The sequence below is a fragment of the Coregonus clupeaformis genome, chromosome 2, assembly GCF_020615455.1.
Source record: "Coregonus clupeaformis isolate EN_2021a chromosome 2, ASM2061545v1, whole genome shotgun sequence".
NCBI classification, from domain to species: Eukaryota; Metazoa; Chordata; class Actinopteri; order Salmoniformes; family Salmonidae; genus Coregonus; species Coregonus clupeaformis.
This window is the reverse complement of record NC_059193.1, coordinates 24,416,927-24,434,731: the sequence shown is the minus strand read 5'-3', so window position 1 is coordinate 24,434,731 and position 17,805 is coordinate 24,416,927. Positions and strand designations below refer to the sequence as shown.

Here is a 17,805-nt window from a genome sequence, read left to right as displayed (position 1 = left end):
CTTCCTTTTTTTAATCATCTTTTGCAATAGTATTTTTTGTGGCCTTGGTAACTGAAATGTTTATTTTTTAAGAATAAGTCATGCTTAAGCCAAATAAAATGCAAATTACCTGTGTAAGCTTGGTTGAGTTCTTGACTAGTTAATCACATATACTGCTTTCACTTTGTCATGACAAAAACGTTTTTTATTATTGATTCTGGTCTTCCTTTTATGGAGAGGGTGTCAATATTGAATGGATAAAGAGAAGAAATACAGTTAATCATGCTACTGTCTATTTCACATAACTGGAATAGTTCAAATCAGTTTAGTGGTCAGTCTTCTAATGGTAATGATGATGAATCAATCACCCATTACTGTTGTTAGTTGGCATCAAGCAGGGTTATTTAAATTATTCACAATTTCAGACAGGTTTTAGTGTTGTACACTGTTTAGTTGTAAATTAAAAGGGCTCGACAGCCATTCATATTCCAGTGGCAGAGCCGTTCCCTCTTTATTTTGTCCTTCTTGTCCCTCCTACTTTTCCCCTCCTTGCTGTCACTCTCCTTTCTACACTGCACAATGCTGCTCCCACCAACAGTGCGTATAGTGCGTAGAGAAATTTGCTATAGCGAAAATCATGTCCTTGTTTCCTTATATGGTGATCGGCGTCGCGGGCCCCCTTGTTGAACCGAGGCGCGTGCACCGCTGTCGCCACCATTCGCTTCCATATTTGGAAGTGAGTTCAACAAACCTAGAGGGGGTGTGGTGAGGAGAGACAGAGCAAGTGAGACTGAATACTTTTCTGTTATGGATTCTACACTATGAAACATTATTATTCTCGTGTCTGAATAGCATAGGTGTCCGTAATACTATATTGTACACACATAATCACTGTGTTGCAGGGCGCATGTTTTCCCAAAGTTTTTTTTCTGTTGATGTCAGTGCCTCAGCTCAGGCCTAAAAGTAACCACACTGCACCATCTTTTGAGAATGAAGGGATGCTCATAGTCGGAACCGTTAAATTATTATCTTATTTAAAATTACAGTCGCCTTCTATCTTATATCAATGTTGTAGAGTTTGTCCACAGGTTATGTTTTATTTTGACAAACATGAAACGTTATACAGAAGGGTTTAGAACTTCTATTCCCACCATGCTCTACGTTAAATCTCATGAACACTTTTTCCTGGAGATGCTCGCGCTCCCCACCCCATCAACAACCACGCGCAGATTAGCGCGTCCACGTGGTGTATCAAGCGTGTACGAGATATTACAGACACTGCATCACAGCTCATTCAATTTCTATCCAGACGCCGACCAATTCAGAGACAGCTATGGTACGTTTACATTTAACAACAAGCTAGCTCTGTGGCATATAACTGAAAATACCTTATCATTGGAGTGTGTTTTGTCTTATAGCACTGTATTTTAGCTAATGAACAGCGAGTTCATTTTGAGATGAAATCGACAGCATCAGATTGTTCCTGTCGGGTCAGCTGTGACTGCTATCCTGTGTTCAGGAACGTTTGCTAGTTGGAAGTTGAATCTTGGATGGTAGTAAAATGTTTTTTAATCATTCAGGTGACTGGCCTTTCCCCGAAAGCCTGTTTTATCCAGGTGTTTGCTCGCCTCCTCTTGCCGTTTTAATCGCCTACAATAGAAAGGAAACGACCCCAAAACAACTGGCGCCATTTCCTTCCTCCCCTTCATTGAGTAAGGCCTAATGCACAGTCTAGCACGTTGAGTCGCAAGTAGCAGTCGCTTTCATCGGCATATTTCTATGCTATCAAGTGAAGTTAGCTAGCTGGTTAGTACTGCCCGTTGCTACTTCTCCCGGTGAATTTACTAGCTAGCTAAGTAACTGTTTGTCTGGATTTGTATTCGCCGGTGCTAACAGCTAAGTTAGCAGAGCTAACGGAGTGCATTTTCTGTGCATGCGCATACCGTAGGCAGCTACGTTAGCAATTTAGGACGCTAGTTAATTTGATTTACACATCCTTTGTCTTGGTCTGCACGAGTCCCTTGGTTTTTAACTATCGTGCGCAGGTGCCATGCCAATTGACTAACGTTAGCTTGAATTATAGCACTTAGCTATGTTTGCAACGTGAAAATAATTGAGTTAGCGGGCTGGTATTTTCTCGAAATCGTTTTGCCTTATATAGTGCACATGTGCGACCACTGCATTCATGGCCCCACCCTGGTTTTTGGTGCAAAGGGCATTTTTTAACGTTTTCACTACTGCACACATTAGCCAACTAGCTATTAAATGTCTATCCAGAGTAACTTTATTTAGTGATGGGTATAACAAAATCAGACGAAGATGAAAAATAGTCAGGGGTGTCACCGTTATTCCGCGAGCTATCACTAGCTAAAGGTTTTGCATGCGGGCCTTTTGTCGTTGGCACGACGTTCTTCCTGGTTTCTACGCATCAAGTTTTGACAAGTGGTGCGTCGGAACGAAACGCACGAGATGCTCGCGAACGACCAAATCAATCTACTGTAGCCTACTACTCAATAAACAATTCGTTTTTAATGTGTAACTCACACCTAGGTAGGCTTAACCCTGAATAAACTTGCCGAATTATCAACATCGTGCTTGGACGGAAGCGCACATTCCAGTTTTTATCTTGTCATGCTTTACACATTAGATTCACTTTAATGTTAATTTAGCATTTCTATGACATTTCTGGGGGGAATCTCGATTACATTACATTTACTCGACTGATTAGAGCTATCCTATTTTCCCACTTGCTGTTCATTTGTTGGGCCTTTATCATGTACCATTGATCATATGAATAATGTATTACAACATGACATCAATGCGTTGGTTGTATTGTATATGATGAATGAATGGTCACTGTGTTGAACACGATTGGCATCTGTTCCTGCCGAGTAGTGAGATGGCTGAGGGAAGAGCCGGTTCCGTCGTAAAAAAGCCCAGCTATGTATCCGAGGGCCCACAGTAGTCTTCAGTGCCCTATGGGTGCAGTTGGACCGATTGGACACTGCAGGAAAAACGAACCAAAATCATTGGGTGAAATTATTTATTGTTCATTACAGCTACTTGGTGAAGGATTTTGTTTATAATTCATTTCAAGTTAATTGGAATAAAAACATATTGATGTCATTTTTCACAACAGAAAGGCTCATTACTTTGCGTTTCCATCTAATATTTACCCCAGTGTTTTACCCAAAAGGCTCAGACTATTCTGTTTCCATCAACGCTAGGTGACTCACTGGGCCATGGCTCCAGTGGACCTGCTCTGACTTGGGGCCCAATGCCAGGCCACTGGTACTTTTCAGTTAGCATATACATAACAATGGCTTACTGTGAATTTAACACCCAGCAAAGCAACTGTCTAAATGATGCAGAGGTTGTTGTTTCTGTTCGCCCAAAGTCTTTAGTGTCACAACTGATGTGAACACAATTACACTAGAGCAACATTAACATAAAACACTAGAGACAGACTGGTGTGAGTTAGGTCTTAGGTGGAAGTGCAGCAGAAGCGAAGATTAGTCTCCAGAGCTACCTTTGGGTTTGCAGTCAGGAACCTGACATGGCTGTGTTTTTTTATCCTGTGCAGTTACTTGAACCTTGACTTTTGGCAACATTCCGGGGTATTTTATGGCAGGAAGGAAAGGATCTCTGTTGCTCAGAGAAGAATATGATTTCTGCATGGAGGGACTAAAAGGGTATAATCTTCACTGGCCCATGGATTTGGTCTTTTCACACAGGTATCCCAAGTCAGCTCTTTAGTCTGTGATGTGACTTGCTGCAGTGTGAAGAAACATGCATTGTCTGAAGAGCTCTCAGAATGATAAAAGGAGTGCTCATTGTTTTGGAAGATGGCAGGATTTAGTGAAGCTGCATGGCGATTTGCTGCTGTTTGCAAACACTGGCCTCTTCACCCTCGGTAGGGGGCCCCTGCCCTTCCTAGAGTAAACGATTGCCATGGAAGTCTGCCCCGGCAGCGCTTTATAATTATTTGGCAGTCATTTCCCTCCTGTTCAGGACGTCACTAATCCAAATGTGTGTCCAAACTCTCTGGGCTCATCACTAGATTAGATCCTGAGCCCAATGTGGTCTCTCTCACACAGGCCCTGGCCATCAACACGCCCAGAGAAAACATGCCCACACCCTTCACACACAAATTCCTTCAAAGTGGGTCACTACACAGTGGCAGGGCTCTGGAAGGCATGAAGCGTCGCTCTGGATAAGAGCGTCTGCTAAATGACGTAAATGTAAGCGACTCTCAGGCCAGGAGCGCCATTTTTAATGGAAGCTTCCTCTGCTGTATGGATGTGGCTTTACTTGAGGAAAGGAATGTCTAGTCTACTTGATTTTAGCAGAAGGTGGGGTGAATGGATTGGCCAAAACCTTTCCAGATGGGGAGGGATGTTACAGCAAGCTTTTTGACACTTGGTCGCATCCTCTGCCCGGTTCCTGCATGGGTTGACGTTATTCCTGTTGGGTAAAATGCCCTAATGGAAATTAGAAGACTGGAGAGGTTTATAGGGCTGTTGTGACTCAGGGATGTGGCCTGTTTTTATTTCCCACAGAGGATCCATTGTCTGAGACCGACCCATGCGTTCTAAGGCTTGATTCCTGTCCCCACCTTCACTCCCATGGCTTCTTTACAGCAGTTACTTACATGGCATGGCTATCTCACGTCCTGTAAACTTTTAGTTTTATAGGAGGAGGGGAAAAACCCTCCCTTTTGTAACTTTGGTTTTATCTGCCCCTTTGAGCCGCTTCAGAGCCACACCTTTTACCTTTTACTGGCCCTTATCGGGCAGTGGCAAACTACCAATACACACCTCTTACTCATCGGGGGGGTGGGAAAAGGGTTAAAAAAGCCCTCCGTTTTTTCTAAATGCCACTCCTTCTGAGTCATGCTGTTCTGGTCAATGCCATGGATGGTGACTCGTATAGTCCCCATTAACTTGACTGATCATGTGGGTAGAGGTCATAGAAACATAGGATTGCAGTCTGGCTTATGGGGCCCCCCACCCATAGGACCAATGGGCAGTCGTTCATAACTGCAAGTCATTGTGCAGCTACCTCCCTATCGATTGCCTTTATCAGCTATCCTTGAAGGGTGCATTCTTGCAGTGTGATAAGTCTCAGGCCCCCTTCCAATTTCTTCTCTATCAGTGTTTTCTGTCCTGTCACACTCCTGTGCTGGCCATTAGGACTGGATAACCTCTTGGAGCTGGAGTTTTTTTTTTTGTGATCAGTCGCTATTGATTAAATTGGCTTGAATGGTTCATGAAGCCTGGGTTGCTGCAGACCAATGTTCAGCTTTTTTTCTCCCTCATCCCTCGGATGCATATATGATTAATCTCTATCTGTCTGTCTCTGCGCAGGCTTCCGGGGTGACAGTGACAGATGATGTTATCACAGTCTTCAACGAGATGAAGGTGCGCAAGTTGCAGGCTAACGAGGATGAGAAGAAGAAGAGGAAGAAGGCAGTGCTGTTCTGCCTTAGTGAGGACAAGAAGCACATCATCCTGGAGGAGGGTCAGGAGATCCTAACAGGAGACGTGGGCGTCACCGTCCAGGACCCCTACCTGCACTTTGTCAAGATGCTGCCCGCAGACGACTGCCGCTACGCCCTCTACGACGCCACCTATGAGACCAAGGAGACAAAGAAAGAGGACCTGGTCTTTATCTTCTGGTGAGGAGAGAGGGGGAGCTTGGCTAGACTGGGGGGGCAGGCTGAGGAGGGGGGCATCGTCGTACATTTTCTTGTATGGTGTCACTTGTTGAATATTAAATCACTTGACTTCTACACTCAGGACATTAGTTAAACCATTTCCCCTCCCTCACAGGGCCCCAGATGGTGCTCCCCTGAAGAGCAAGATGATCTACGCCAGTTCAAAGGATGCCATCAAGAAGAAGTTCACAGGTGAGGCACTGACAGTTGCAGATGGAAGAGACCTATTGGGCTCTGGGTTCTCTTAACATTAAATGCCATCTCCTTGCTTAAGCTTCCAGCTCTGTGTGGTTGAAAGACATACTTTTCTTTGTGTTAATATGCAAAGGTTCATTTGGAAGGGATGTAAATACAGCAATTTAACTTTTATTTAAAAAAGGTAAGGATGCCACCAAGTACTCTCACTATTGCCCTCTATCTTTGATAAACACAGATATTAAACTATTTTCAAAAATTGTAGTCTCAACTTACTTACCCAAATTTGTACATCCGGACCAAAGCAGGTTTGTTAAACAATTATTCTCAGATAACCTCAATCTTTTACATATCTTACATGCTTCTTTAGAAACCAAAGCTCCTTGGGCAGTTCTATCTCTCAAAGCAGAAAAGGTTTTGATAGACTAGAATGGTCATATCTTTGATCCGTTTTGGAACATAAGGAACTTGGTTCCAATTTCATTAATATGATTAAAAGACTATATGCCAAATCCCTTAGCTATAGTAATAACGGGCAATACATGCACTGTTCCGTTCAGAATAACTAGAAGTAGCAGGCAAGGTGATCCCATCTCACCTCTGCTATTTTTGTCTATGGAGTCCCTGGCCCAGGCAATTTGACAATCGAAAGAAATTACACCAATATCTCTAAATTCTACGGATCACGTCATCTCATTATACGCCGACGATATCTTTCTTTATCTGGACATTTGTATCTCAATCCTTCCCAAAAGCTTTGAAGATCATAGACAAATTCAGCGTAATCTCAAGTTACAGTATAAAGTTAATCTAACCTCTGTAGCTCAATTGGTAGAGCATGGCGCTTGTAACGCCAGGGTAGTGGGTTCGATCCCCAGGACCACCCATACCTAAAAATCCACACATGACTGTATGTCGCTTTGGATAAAAGCGTCTGCTAAATGCCATATTATTATTATTATTATTATTAAATAAGCCCTACTGCCTCTTAAGACCCCGATGGAGGTCTCCATCTCTACTTATGGAATCCCAATTGTTACCAATTTTAAATATTTGGGAATAGATATATAAATTGTCTAACTTTAACAGAAAGCTCAAACAATTCAATCTGACCTCAGTAGATGGACAAATATCCCTGTTGCTTTAACAGGCAGAATATCTATTGTCAAAATTAATATTGCCATGGCTGAATTTCTGTAGTTCAATGCTTCCCATGTCTTCCCCCTTCTGGCTATTGGGATAAAATCCATAGTGCAGTCTCAAAATGTATATGGCAAGATAAGCGAGGCCGGATAAAATTAACACACTTGCAAAGATGGAAAGATGTAAAGATGTAGAACTATCCGTACCAAACTTTAAGTTGTATTTCCAGGTACTAGGGTTTCGTCCCGTCCTAAATTGGTTTAGACATGATTCCTTCGTCCTCTGGCTGAGTATATTGCCCTGGAAGAGGTGGTCTTCACTGATATATCCCTTAAACAATGTAAACTACGCTTTGGTCCTATTATTGCTCACAAAATTGAAATACAGTGTAACTGGGAATCAAAATGGCACGGCCATCTTCCAATATTTTACAATGCCTTGCAATCTGGAGGGTGGCCTTTTGCATCCCCCCCAATGGTCCAAATGTGGAATCTGTACCCTTACCGATATCATGGACAGCAATGGTTTGAGAACATTCCAAGATGGGAAAGACCTACACATTACCAGGAAATTCCATTTTTGATATGTTTACGACTTAGGTCAGCTATGGTGTGCAACTCAATATTAGGAAGGTGTTCCTAATCGTTTGTGTACTCAATGTATATCTATTTTTTTAATTTCACGCCTACAGGGAAGGGGTGGTATGGGGAGGGTTTTCTCTGGTTGCCTGGAGGTGGGGTGGGAGGATGGATCTATGTTATTGATGGTCTATGATCTGAACCCCTTATAGGGGGACATTTTTTAAATATTAAAACATTTGTCAAAAAAACTATGCTGTGTCTCCCATGTGACGCTAAATTTCCCCTCCGTTTTTATTTCAGGTATCAAACATGAGTGGCAAGTGAACGGTTTGGAAGACATCAAGGACCGACGCACCCTTGCAGACAAGCTCGGAGGCTCATCGGTAGTCACCCTGGAAGGAAGCCCTATATAAATCTAGCCCCGGGCTTCAACTGAAGCCAGACACATCCGAGGGGTTTGGCTGTTCATTCCAATATGGTTGGGAGGCGGGGCAGAGCAGGACCAGGATCATTTGTGGGACTGTTGGGGGGGAGGGGGGTTGTGGGAGGGGGGTGGGGTGAAAGTGACAGTTTTCAAATTCCACAACTGCAGGCTGTCATTCCAGTTCACACAACACAATGAAAATGAACAAAATACACAGAAAAAAATTAATACAAAATTGATGAAGGATGATTATGAAGACTAAATACACAATGTAAATGTTTGAGGACAGGGTTTTGTTCTTTCTGGATTCCATTAGAATGACGATGGCAGAGAAAGGGACAGGGCAACCACTCTACAATTCCAACTATTGAATCCTGCAAGATAATATTCTTAATTATACAACTACTTTTTTTTGCCAAACTTTTAGTTAAGTTTTCTAAGTGTGTAGTTGAGACTAGGTGTAGTACAAAACAATTTACTCTTGATCGATTTGCACAAGATTCATCAACCTACTCCAGGGGAACACGTTTGCATTATTATTTTTTACATGCAAATTCCAAAACGTTTGAAGAGTTTCCAGTTCTGAGTAAAAAACATGGCATTGATGTAATAATTTAACACATTCCTTATACTTGTTAAACAACAGGATCTGGTGGGGTTAGAAGTCTGAATTGGGTAGTGTGAAGGTAAGATGGGGAGCGACGTATTTGAACAGCCTGTGTTCAGAACTTGGACTGGTATTGAATGGTGGATGTTTTGTATGGTCTCCTTGTCTCTAATAAAAAGGCACTAAACGCGTAACTTTACTGCACCTTTTTTCGTCTAGTGATTGAGGAGTGGCAAGCTAATAAGGTTGATAATTTATCCTGTTCAAATGAATGTGCTGTGTTTTTGCTTGATTCCTATTGAGTCACAGTGGCCTGGTTAATACATCTGCATAAATTGTCACGATAGAGTACTGTTGATCTATTGAAAAAAAATTGAATGGTTGTCGCAGCAACCTGCTTACATGAGGCCACTGTGGTGATGTTTCTTATTTGTAACTGGGGAATTCGTTTTTTTCTTAGTATTCTGTGCCATAACTATCCACTTTATTTAATTTAGCTATTTTATGTTAGAAATTGTAATTTTGAAACATAAGCAAATTGAAGGTAGAATAAGCGATATGACTAAAATGCAGAAAGTGAAAGCTGCGTAGTAGGTTAATTTCCACACCATCTAAGGGCGTTGAAGCGCTGTTTTGGTGCCCTGTCTACCACGCTGTGAAAGGCGTGAAGCGAACCCATGCGCATGTACTGTCAGAGCGATTTGTTGCATATCGCTCTTTTTAATATCTGTTGTGCTGCTCGTGGCAACATAATTTCGTTGAGTCTACCTTTTTAAAGTGGTTTAAAAAATACCACTGAACAAAAATATAAATGCAACAATTTCAGTTACAGTTCATATAAGGAAACCAGTCAATTGAAATGAATTAGGCCCTATTCTATGGATTTCACTTGACTGGGAATACAGATATGCATCTGTTGGTCACAGATACCTTAAAGGTAGGGGCGTGGATCAGAACCAGGATCTGGTTTGACCACCATTTGCCTCATGCAGCTCAACATATTTGATCAGGCTGCTGTTTGTGCACTGTGGAATGTTGTCCCATTCCACTTCAATGGCTGTGTGAAGTTGCTGGATTTTGGTGGGAACTAGAACATGCTGTCATACACGTCGATCCAGAGCATCCCAAACATGCTCAATGGGTGACATGTCTGGTAAGTATGCAGGAATTTTGTACAGATCCTTGCAACATGGGGTATCATGCTAAAACATGAGGTGATGGCAGTGGATGAATGGTATGACATTGAGCCTCAGGATCTCGTCACAGATTAAAATTGCCAGTGATAAAATGCAATTATGTGTTTGTTGTCCATAGCTTATGCCTGCCGATACTATAACCCCATCGCCACCATGGGGCACTATGTTCACAACGTTGACTTCCGCAAACCGCTCACCCACACAACGCCATACATGCCATCTGCCCGGTACAGTTGAAACCGGGATTCATTCGTGAAGAGCACACTTCTCCAGCGTGCCGGTGAGCGTTTGCCTACTGAAGTCAATTATGACGCTGAAATGAAATCAGGTCAAGACCCAGGTGAGGATGACGAGCACGCAGATGAGCTTCCCTGTGACGGTTTCTGACAGTTTGTGCAGAAATTCTTCGGTTGTGCAAACCCACAGTTTCATCAGCTGTCCGGGTGGCTGGTCTCAAGACGATCCCGCAGGTGAAGAAGCCGGATGTGGAGGTCCTGGGCTTGCGTGGTTACACGTGGTCTGCGGTTATGAGGCCGGTTGGGCGTACCACCAAATTGTCTGAGGCGGCTTATAGTAGAGAAATGAACATTCAATTCTCTGGCTACAGCACTGGTGGACATTCCTGCAGTCAGCATGCCAATTGAGACATCTGTGGCACTGTGTTGTGTGACAAAACTGCACATTTTAGAGTGGCCTTTTATTGTCCTGAGCACAAGGTGCCCCTGTGTAATGATCATGCTGTTAAATCAGTTTCTTGATATGCCACACCTGTCAATTGGATGGATTAGCTTGGCAAAGGAGAAATACTAACAGGAATGTAAAGAAACGTGTGCACAACATTTGAGAGAAATGTGGTTTTTGTGCGTATGGAACATTTCTGGGATCTTTTATTTCAGCTCATGAAACTTGAGATCAACATTTACATCTTGCGTTTATATTTTTGTTCAGTATATATAAAGAGACACTGGCATCATGCATCCTAAATATATTTGTATACTGACCACAAGAGGGCACTCTAACTCCACTTCTGAAAAGTGGATTCCATTTTACAGTAGCAAGTCATTCTTTGTATACCCGCTGGTTTCCATAACACAAGAACTATGACAAGCAATCATGATAGAAATCTCAGTTTATTAAAATAGATATAGGCTTTTTCAAAAAATTAAATTATTACCATCATTCTGATTTCCCTGCCCCCCCTAATCCGCTTAAAAGCAAGTTGGATATGCTGCCAGCATTCAGAGTAAGAAACCCCCTCCTAGGTTTTTAGAATGTCCTTTATTGATTTCACCATCTATACCTTTGAGCCTTTTCGACAAGTTTGGTGTATTGAGGCTCAGTATGTTTTCAGTGTGGCTAGGTATGCCTCTGTGGATCATTGGGGACAAGTATGCCTTTTAACAGGTGTCTTTCTAATACAATGAGAACAAAATCGTTCACATTCTTGGAGACATTACCTAAACAAATAAACCGTCCCCTCACCACGTCTTTGTAAATTCAACTCCACACCCATACATTTGATCCTAAGTGTTGAAAATCATGCGGTCGCGGTATTATAGAGTACAATGGCAGAGTATTATATATACAAAGAAAATAAGTCCAGTACTTCCCTCCATTGGCTAAAGCTGGTCAGTACATTGTAGAAAATGAAAGGCTCCTACCACAGTTATAAAACAGGAGAGACGGGGAGCATGCAAGGAAAGGATCAGTGTTTTCATTTTCCCTCTAATAAAAGTGGTTCTGTTTAATACAGTGGAAATATCGACTCCGTGTTGTGAAGCTGACCAGGAGGAAAAGTGCATAGAAAGTTGCTGTGATGATAGCAGCAGTGTTAGAAAGGAGGCATAGACCCCGACAAAGGACCGAGTTACGTCTGAGACAGAAAAAATTAACATTCACTGAGGGAAAGGGACATTCCTGCACTTTCCAGAGTAAGGGACAGTCACAGTGGTTGACGCCTTTCCAAGGAAAACATGTTATGGCGCATGGAGGTTTAGCAGTCCTATTTTCTTAGATAGTATTGTAGATTTTTAATCTTTATTAGGATTAAATCCAGTTTCGCTCTTGCCCGTTACAGAATGAGTTGGGGAGTAATTTCCTCTCCACATCTCCTTTAAGGGAATTTGTGCTTACTTTAATCACTTTTCAGTCATGGCCTCCATCTTCTCTTAGTTCATCCCGTCTCCCCTTCTCTTCCTCAGTCCTGGCTACAGTCCACTCGGTTCCCATGCACCCAGTAACAGATCTGGGCAAACTTCAGCGGGGTGAATCTCACAGCCACGTTGTAGTCGCGGTTCTCCCCGTCAATTTCCAGCCACTGGTGTCCAGAGAAGATGCCGATGACTTTCCTCTCCCAGCGCTCCAGAGCCGTGTCCCACACACGGCCGTACACCCCCGAGCCGCTGGCCCCCGGCCGGGCATCACAGTGCTGGTAGATCAGGTCGTTAGACTCGTCCTCCACAGGACAAAAGCGGTAGACCAGCTCCCCTGGCCTATCACTGTCAAACCCAGAGAAGTGGATGCGTTTCCCTGCCAGGTCGTCAGAGGAAGGAGCCACAGACAGACGCATGAAGGGCCGACGGTGGGGCCAGCGCAGTTCCAGGAGGGCGTAGTCAAAGTCCATGCTGACCTCCTGGGGGCCCTGGATCCAGCCTTTGGGGACACGAGTGCTTTTGACCCGGACCCAGCGCACCAGGTGCTTCTTGGTGGGGGTCTGGCTAGGCTTGGTGCCGTTGATGTACGGAGGAGTCAGGAAGCCCACCCTCAGCTTACGGGCTCCCTTGACGTAATCCTTCCCATCATGCACACAGTGGGCAGCGGTCAGAACGTGGCGTTGAGACACCAGGACCCCAGTGCAGCCGGTGGAGATCCTCACAGCTGTGGAGAATGGGTAGTCCAACAGGAAGTGGTCACCGCGGATGTTGAAGCGACCATCAGCCCCGTAGATCTGTCGTTTCTGACGCCTGTGCCTACTGGTAACTCTCCGTCTTCTCATTAGTGATGGTTGAATGGCAGCACTGATGGTGCCCTCATAATCATCCTCGTCCTCCACATCCATAGTGGTGAGGGTACGAGAACCATCCGCATAGAGCGTCTCGAAGGCCAGATGCTCACTCAGGTGCTCTAGCCTGCTCTCTTGCTCTCCCTTGTGGTAGCAGCTGGCGTTGCAGTGAGTGGTGAAGTCCAATTGAGTCTCAGCACTGAAGCGAGAGCGGGAGAGGGGCAGGGGTACATGAGGCACCAGTGAGGGGAGGTGGACGGGATGTTGGTGAGGGAGGGCTCGGGATGACAGAGAGAGGGGGAGGAGGAGCGAGAGGAGCAGCACTGAGGTGGAGGGATGAGTCAGGCCAGAGTTTGGATGAGGAGACATGGTCGTTGAGCAAAACACTGAAATGAAAAACAGATACAACATTTAATCTACATTCCACCACAATACACAAAATAAAATAAACAAGGAATCCACTTATCCTTGAGGAATGGAATGGTATAGATTAACGAGGGACGACATGGACTTTGCAGAAACCCTGTTTGATTAATGACGCTTAAAAACAGATCATCACTAATTAAACAAAATGTTGTGGAGATTAGAACACTGGCTTGTCTCCCTGATTTAAGTGAATCCTTCACAAACACTCACAACCTGAAATCCCCCATAAAAGCAGTCCACTCTCATTCTGACAGGTGGATTCCAAATCCCCTCCCTCAGAGCCTATACACGCGGGATCAGCTAACGCAGGTAACAATGCAGCTCTTGTTCCTGTCTATACTGTGGGCTATTCAGAAAATTTGATTTTAAACCCTGCTACAAGGGGCTGACAAGCATTAAAATATCAGTTCTGCTAGTGGCCTTAGTGCTTAAAGGGAGGTTTGATATACTAGCCTCAGGAGAGAAACATCTGATTATGTACACAAGATAAGTACAGATGGAAAGTAGGTGTTGGGGCACACATTGGATATCAGTCGTGGTGGAAAATATTACACTGCATATGGTTACACAGCCTATTTGTCTGCCAATTAACTTGTATCATAACATTTTTAATCTTGGCTACTGTGCTGTGTATGTGTGGGAGGATAGAAGGACTGAAGGGGACTGTATTACAGCTTGTTGAAAAGTGTCTCAAATCATATTTATGATAAACCTCTGGGGCAAGGTGGTGCCTGCCATCAAACATTAACTACCTTTCTATGTATGAGCGTGCTTGGCAGGCTCACAGGGACCAAGGGCACTCGATAGGTCTGAAAACTATGGACCCTCAGGTTCTAGTGGCCTAGAAGAGACAGGTGTCTAAAAGTGAAACGAGGCAAGTTGAGGCATGGACATACAGACAGGATTTGCCACACAAAGAGGGGGAAGGGCGGGGGCGATCACAGGCGATTCCCGCCACACAACTGTATTCTATATCATCATAGTGTAGCCAGAGAAAATACAGTTACTCAAAGGTGCTCATGTCTTGAACAGATGTAGCCTAGGGACTCCATTTTAGGGGTTACTCTGACCTACACTGCTATGCAGTCAAAAACAACTACACCCCTCTCTATCAGCAGTCCCCACACCCTGGTCTCTTCCACATTAAACATCTACATTTAGCCATCTTTAATAGGGTTCCATTCAATTTGCACTGACATTATTACAAACACATTGTCAGAGTACTTAACATGTGTCCACATCTAAATCTATTTTAAGAGGGCCTGGGGTAGCAGGGCTCTTAAAGTCTGTATAGACTGGGCCATTTATAATTTCCATGGTCTAAAACAGACTAGCTTTAATTGGGGATAGTGTGGGATAGCGTGTCGAGAAGAATCATACATCTAACCACACAAACCTATAATAAGGAAGCACTTGATGAAGGACACAAAATAAGCAATAACACAGTCCAACATATATCATGGTGAGTCCATTTTCCAAAAGTCTGTGGAGGGGTGAGTTTGGTTTGGGTGACCCTCCATTTTAAGTCCCAAAGTACACAACAGTAAACTGATCCCCACATTAGAAAGATCCTCCAGCTCTAACACATTGTAGAGCCAAACAGTGCCTAACAACCTTATGGAATCCTCTCTTAAACAAGGCACTGGACCTCAACTAACTGTCAACACTTTGCATCAGAGTAATGTCAAATGCACTTCAATTCCAGTCAATTTAATTAGGTATTTCCACCTGGATCCCATTTCTGACAACTGAAGGTTATAGCCCACTGATAGATGCTGAGAGTTTTTAACAAGCACCAATACACCTATATAAGCTACAAAGGCACACAAACATTCCAGTAATGGACCTCTGTACATCTGAAACCTGTCGGCATTCTACAGCTCACCTTTGACCCTTAAGTGAAGGCTCTGTAATTCTGAGAACAACCTGCTTCGCAGGGCCCAAGCTTTGTCCTGAAAGCCCCTCACTGGGTCTTTTGTCATTCACCAACATCATGAGTGATCGTAGTACTGTCCCATGTCCACTCCTTGGGTTGTTGTCAGACCCCAAAGACAGCAGATTATGTTTACCTTGCCCTGTAACTATTGAGACGCACCAATACAGAGGAATAGTGCTAGGAGGCAGTATACTCAGCTTACTGAAAAATGCAGTGGGGCTGAGGGAAAAGGTAGGCTGTGGCTAAAGTTAATGTTTAACAATGCAAGATTCACTTACAGTAAGTAGTAGGCCTATCCAGTGGAGCAACATTAGATACTTTGTAACAGATTTCCCAGGTAAAAAAAGTAATCTTACAACGTGGCCTCTTGGTAACAAACCAGTTATAACTATATTCAAAATAATTATTAACAAATTATTAGTCTACTTACAATGAGTAAAACAATAAATGCACACAGTACCTTTTGTTAAACAGTTAAACAGAGTCTGTGTTTAAATCCTATCCAGGTTTTCGCCCCCTTCAAAACCACCGGGCATCTCAATTCTCCAGATACCTCCCATCTCTTCAGTGTGACAGGTATCCGTCTTTCTTCACAGTCCCGCAGAGAGCTGGTCGCCAGTTAAAATACGTATCCAAATCAATTCGGTCCAAGCAAAGTTTATCGATGAGAGTCAACTATAGGCTTGTGTTCCTACTCAATGTAACTGTCTGTCCCTGTGAGTCGCTTAAACGGCTGTTCGGTTCAAAGGCGCTTACAAATAACTGAAAATGTAACTGAAAATAAATTTAGAGGCGCTCTCCCTCGCGGTCCTAGCGCCCCAGCTGTACACAAAAGCCGTAGCATGTCTCAGCTGGATAAAAATCTGCTTTTAGGATGGTGAGAGTGAAGATTGGGACATTTTGAAGCCCTCAGCTCAAGATCATTGTATCCTCCAGCTGCAAAAAATCCCAAGTGAAACGGTAACTTTTTTCTCCTCTCCGGAGTAGTCCTTGGCACATGGGTTGGGAGTGAATCAAATGTGAAAAGCCTAAAGCTATATCAAATGCCACCTGCCAATTAGAGCCGAAGAGATGCTGAAAAACACACATTGCTACAGGCTCTTAAAAGTATTAGTCCCTGCAGGCACGTGCACTACCTGCAGGCACGTGCACTACCTTTGCCAAGCACATGCACCTTTGCAATTCCAGTCTCCAAAGTGCCCTTTTGGTTGGTGGTATAATTTCCCCCCAAAAGTGTTGTATAGGCTATATTTCTTTGTCATTGTTGTTCAAAACCCATGGCCACAAGACGCCAAGTTTCTTCATTGTCTTTGTTTGGAGAGCATGTGTCCGTTTTCGCCATCTTGTCCAGTGTTATTTGAACGCGCAGAGATGTACCTGGCCTGCGCTCCAGAATATGTGTGCCTTCAGAAAGTATTCAAACCCCTTGACTTATTCCACATTTGTTGTGTTACAACTTGAATTAAGAATGGATTAAATATATTTTTTTCTCACCCATCTACACACAATACCCCATGATGACAAACTGAAAACATGTTTTTAGAAGTTTTTGCAAATATATTGAAATTGAAATACAGAAATATCTCATTTACATAAGTATTCACACCTCTGAGTCATTACATGTTAGAATCACCTTTGGCAGCGGTTATAGCTATGAGTCTTTCTGGGTAAGTCTCTAAGAGCCTTGCACACCTGGACTGTCAAATTGGTTCTTGATCATTGCTAGACAACCATTTTCAAGTTTTGCCATAGATTTTCAAGCAGATTTAAGTCAAAACTATAACTTGGCCACTCAGGAAGATTAACTGTATTCTTGGAAAGCAGCTCCAGTGTAGATTTGGCCTTGTGTTTTAGGTTATTGTCCTGCTGAATGGTGAATTCATCTCCCAGTGTCTGGTGGAAAGCAGACTGAACCAGGTTTCCTCTAGGATTTTGCCTGTGCTTAGCTCTATTCCGTTTTTTTTTTATCCTGAAAAACTCCCCAGTCCTTAACGATTACAAGCATACCCATAACATGATGCAGCCACCACTATGCTTGAAAATATGGAGAGTAGTACTCAGTAATGTGTTGTATTGGATTTGCCCCAAACATAACACTTTGTATTCAGTACAAAAAGTTAATTGTATCGGGAGGATAGGTACAAAAGTATCTATATCCACAGTGAGGGAAAAAAGTATTTGATCCCCTGCTGATTTTGTACGTTTGCCCACTGAAAAAGAAATGATCAGTCTATAATTTTAATGGTAGGTTATTTGAACAGTGAGAGACAGAATAACAACAAAAAATCCAGAAAACATATGTAAAAAATGTTATAAATTGATTTGCATTTTAATGAGGGAAATAAGGATTTGACCCCTCTGCAAAACATGACTTAGTACTTGGTGGCAAAACCCTTGTTGGCAATCACAGAGGTCAGACGTTTCTTGTAGTTGGCCACCAGGTTTGCACACATCTCAGGAGGGATTTTGTCCCACTCCTCTTTGCAGATCTTCTCCAAGTCATTAAGGTTTTGAGGCTGACGTTTGGAAACTCGAACCTTCAGCTCCCTCCACAGATTTTCTATGGGATTAAGGTCTGGAGACTGGCTAGGCCACTCCAGG

General features: G+C 43.3%; 2 protein-coding genes across 3 annotated transcripts; one reads left to right on the top strand and one right to left on the bottom strand.

The window, feature by feature from the left end:
* Positions 1 to 1,184: 1,184 nt before the first annotated feature.
* On the top strand, positions 1,185 to 8,844 carry LOC121531895 (cofilin-2). The gene is made up of 4 exons (XM_041837440.1): positions 1,185 to 1,315; positions 5,346 to 5,656; positions 5,811 to 5,887; positions 7,915 to 8,844. The coding sequence occupies exons 1-4, from the start codon at positions 1,313 to 1,315 to the stop codon at positions 8,025 to 8,027; spliced, it is 504 nt and encodes a 167-aa protein (XP_041693374.1). The 5' UTR covers positions 1,185 to 1,312; the 3' UTR covers positions 8,028 to 8,844.
* A 2,108-nt stretch (positions 8,845 to 10,952) lies between these two features.
* Positions 10,953 to 16,341, bottom strand: LOC121531883 (serine protease 23). Of its 2 annotated transcripts, none has more exons than XM_041837428.2 (2): positions 15,665 to 16,341; positions 10,953 to 13,228 (listed from the first exon to the last, which is right to left on the bottom strand). In XM_041837428.2, exon 2 carries the CDS (start codon positions 13,209 to 13,211, stop codon positions 12,039 to 12,041), a length of 1,173 nt encoding a protein of 390 aa, XP_041693362.1. In that variant the 5' UTR covers positions 13,212 to 13,228; positions 15,665 to 16,341; the 3' UTR covers positions 10,953 to 12,038. The 2 variants fall into 2 exon arrangements, with proteins under 2 accessions (XP_041693362.1, XP_041693354.1); XM_041837420.2 differs by lacking the exon at positions 15,665 to 16,341 and adding an exon at positions 15,154 to 15,397.
* Between the last annotated feature and the right edge of the window lie 1,464 nt (positions 16,342 to 17,805).

What these genes read in the sequence shown, in the direction of transcription:
- LOC121531895 (XM_041837440.1), top strand. An exon ending in GACCTGGTCTTTATCTTCTG is followed by an intron (nt 5,657 to 5,810) that starts GTGAGGAGAGAG and finishes CCTCCCTCACAG; the next exon opens with GGCCCCAGATGGTGCTCCCC. An exon ending in CATCAAGAAGAAGTTCACAG is followed by an intron (nt 5,888 to 7,914) that starts GTGAGGCACTGA and finishes TTTTTATTTCAG; the next exon opens with GTATCAAACATGAGTGGCAA.
- LOC121531883 (XM_041837420.2), bottom strand. Translation starts at nt 15,250, where the DNA reads ATGACAAAAGACCCAGTGAGGGGCTTTCAGGACAAAGCTTGGGCCCTG. An exon ending in CCTTCACTTAAGGGTCAAAG is followed by an intron (nt 13,229 to 15,153) that starts GTGAGCTGTAGA and finishes TTTTCATTTCAG; the next exon opens with TGTTTTGCTCAACGACCATG.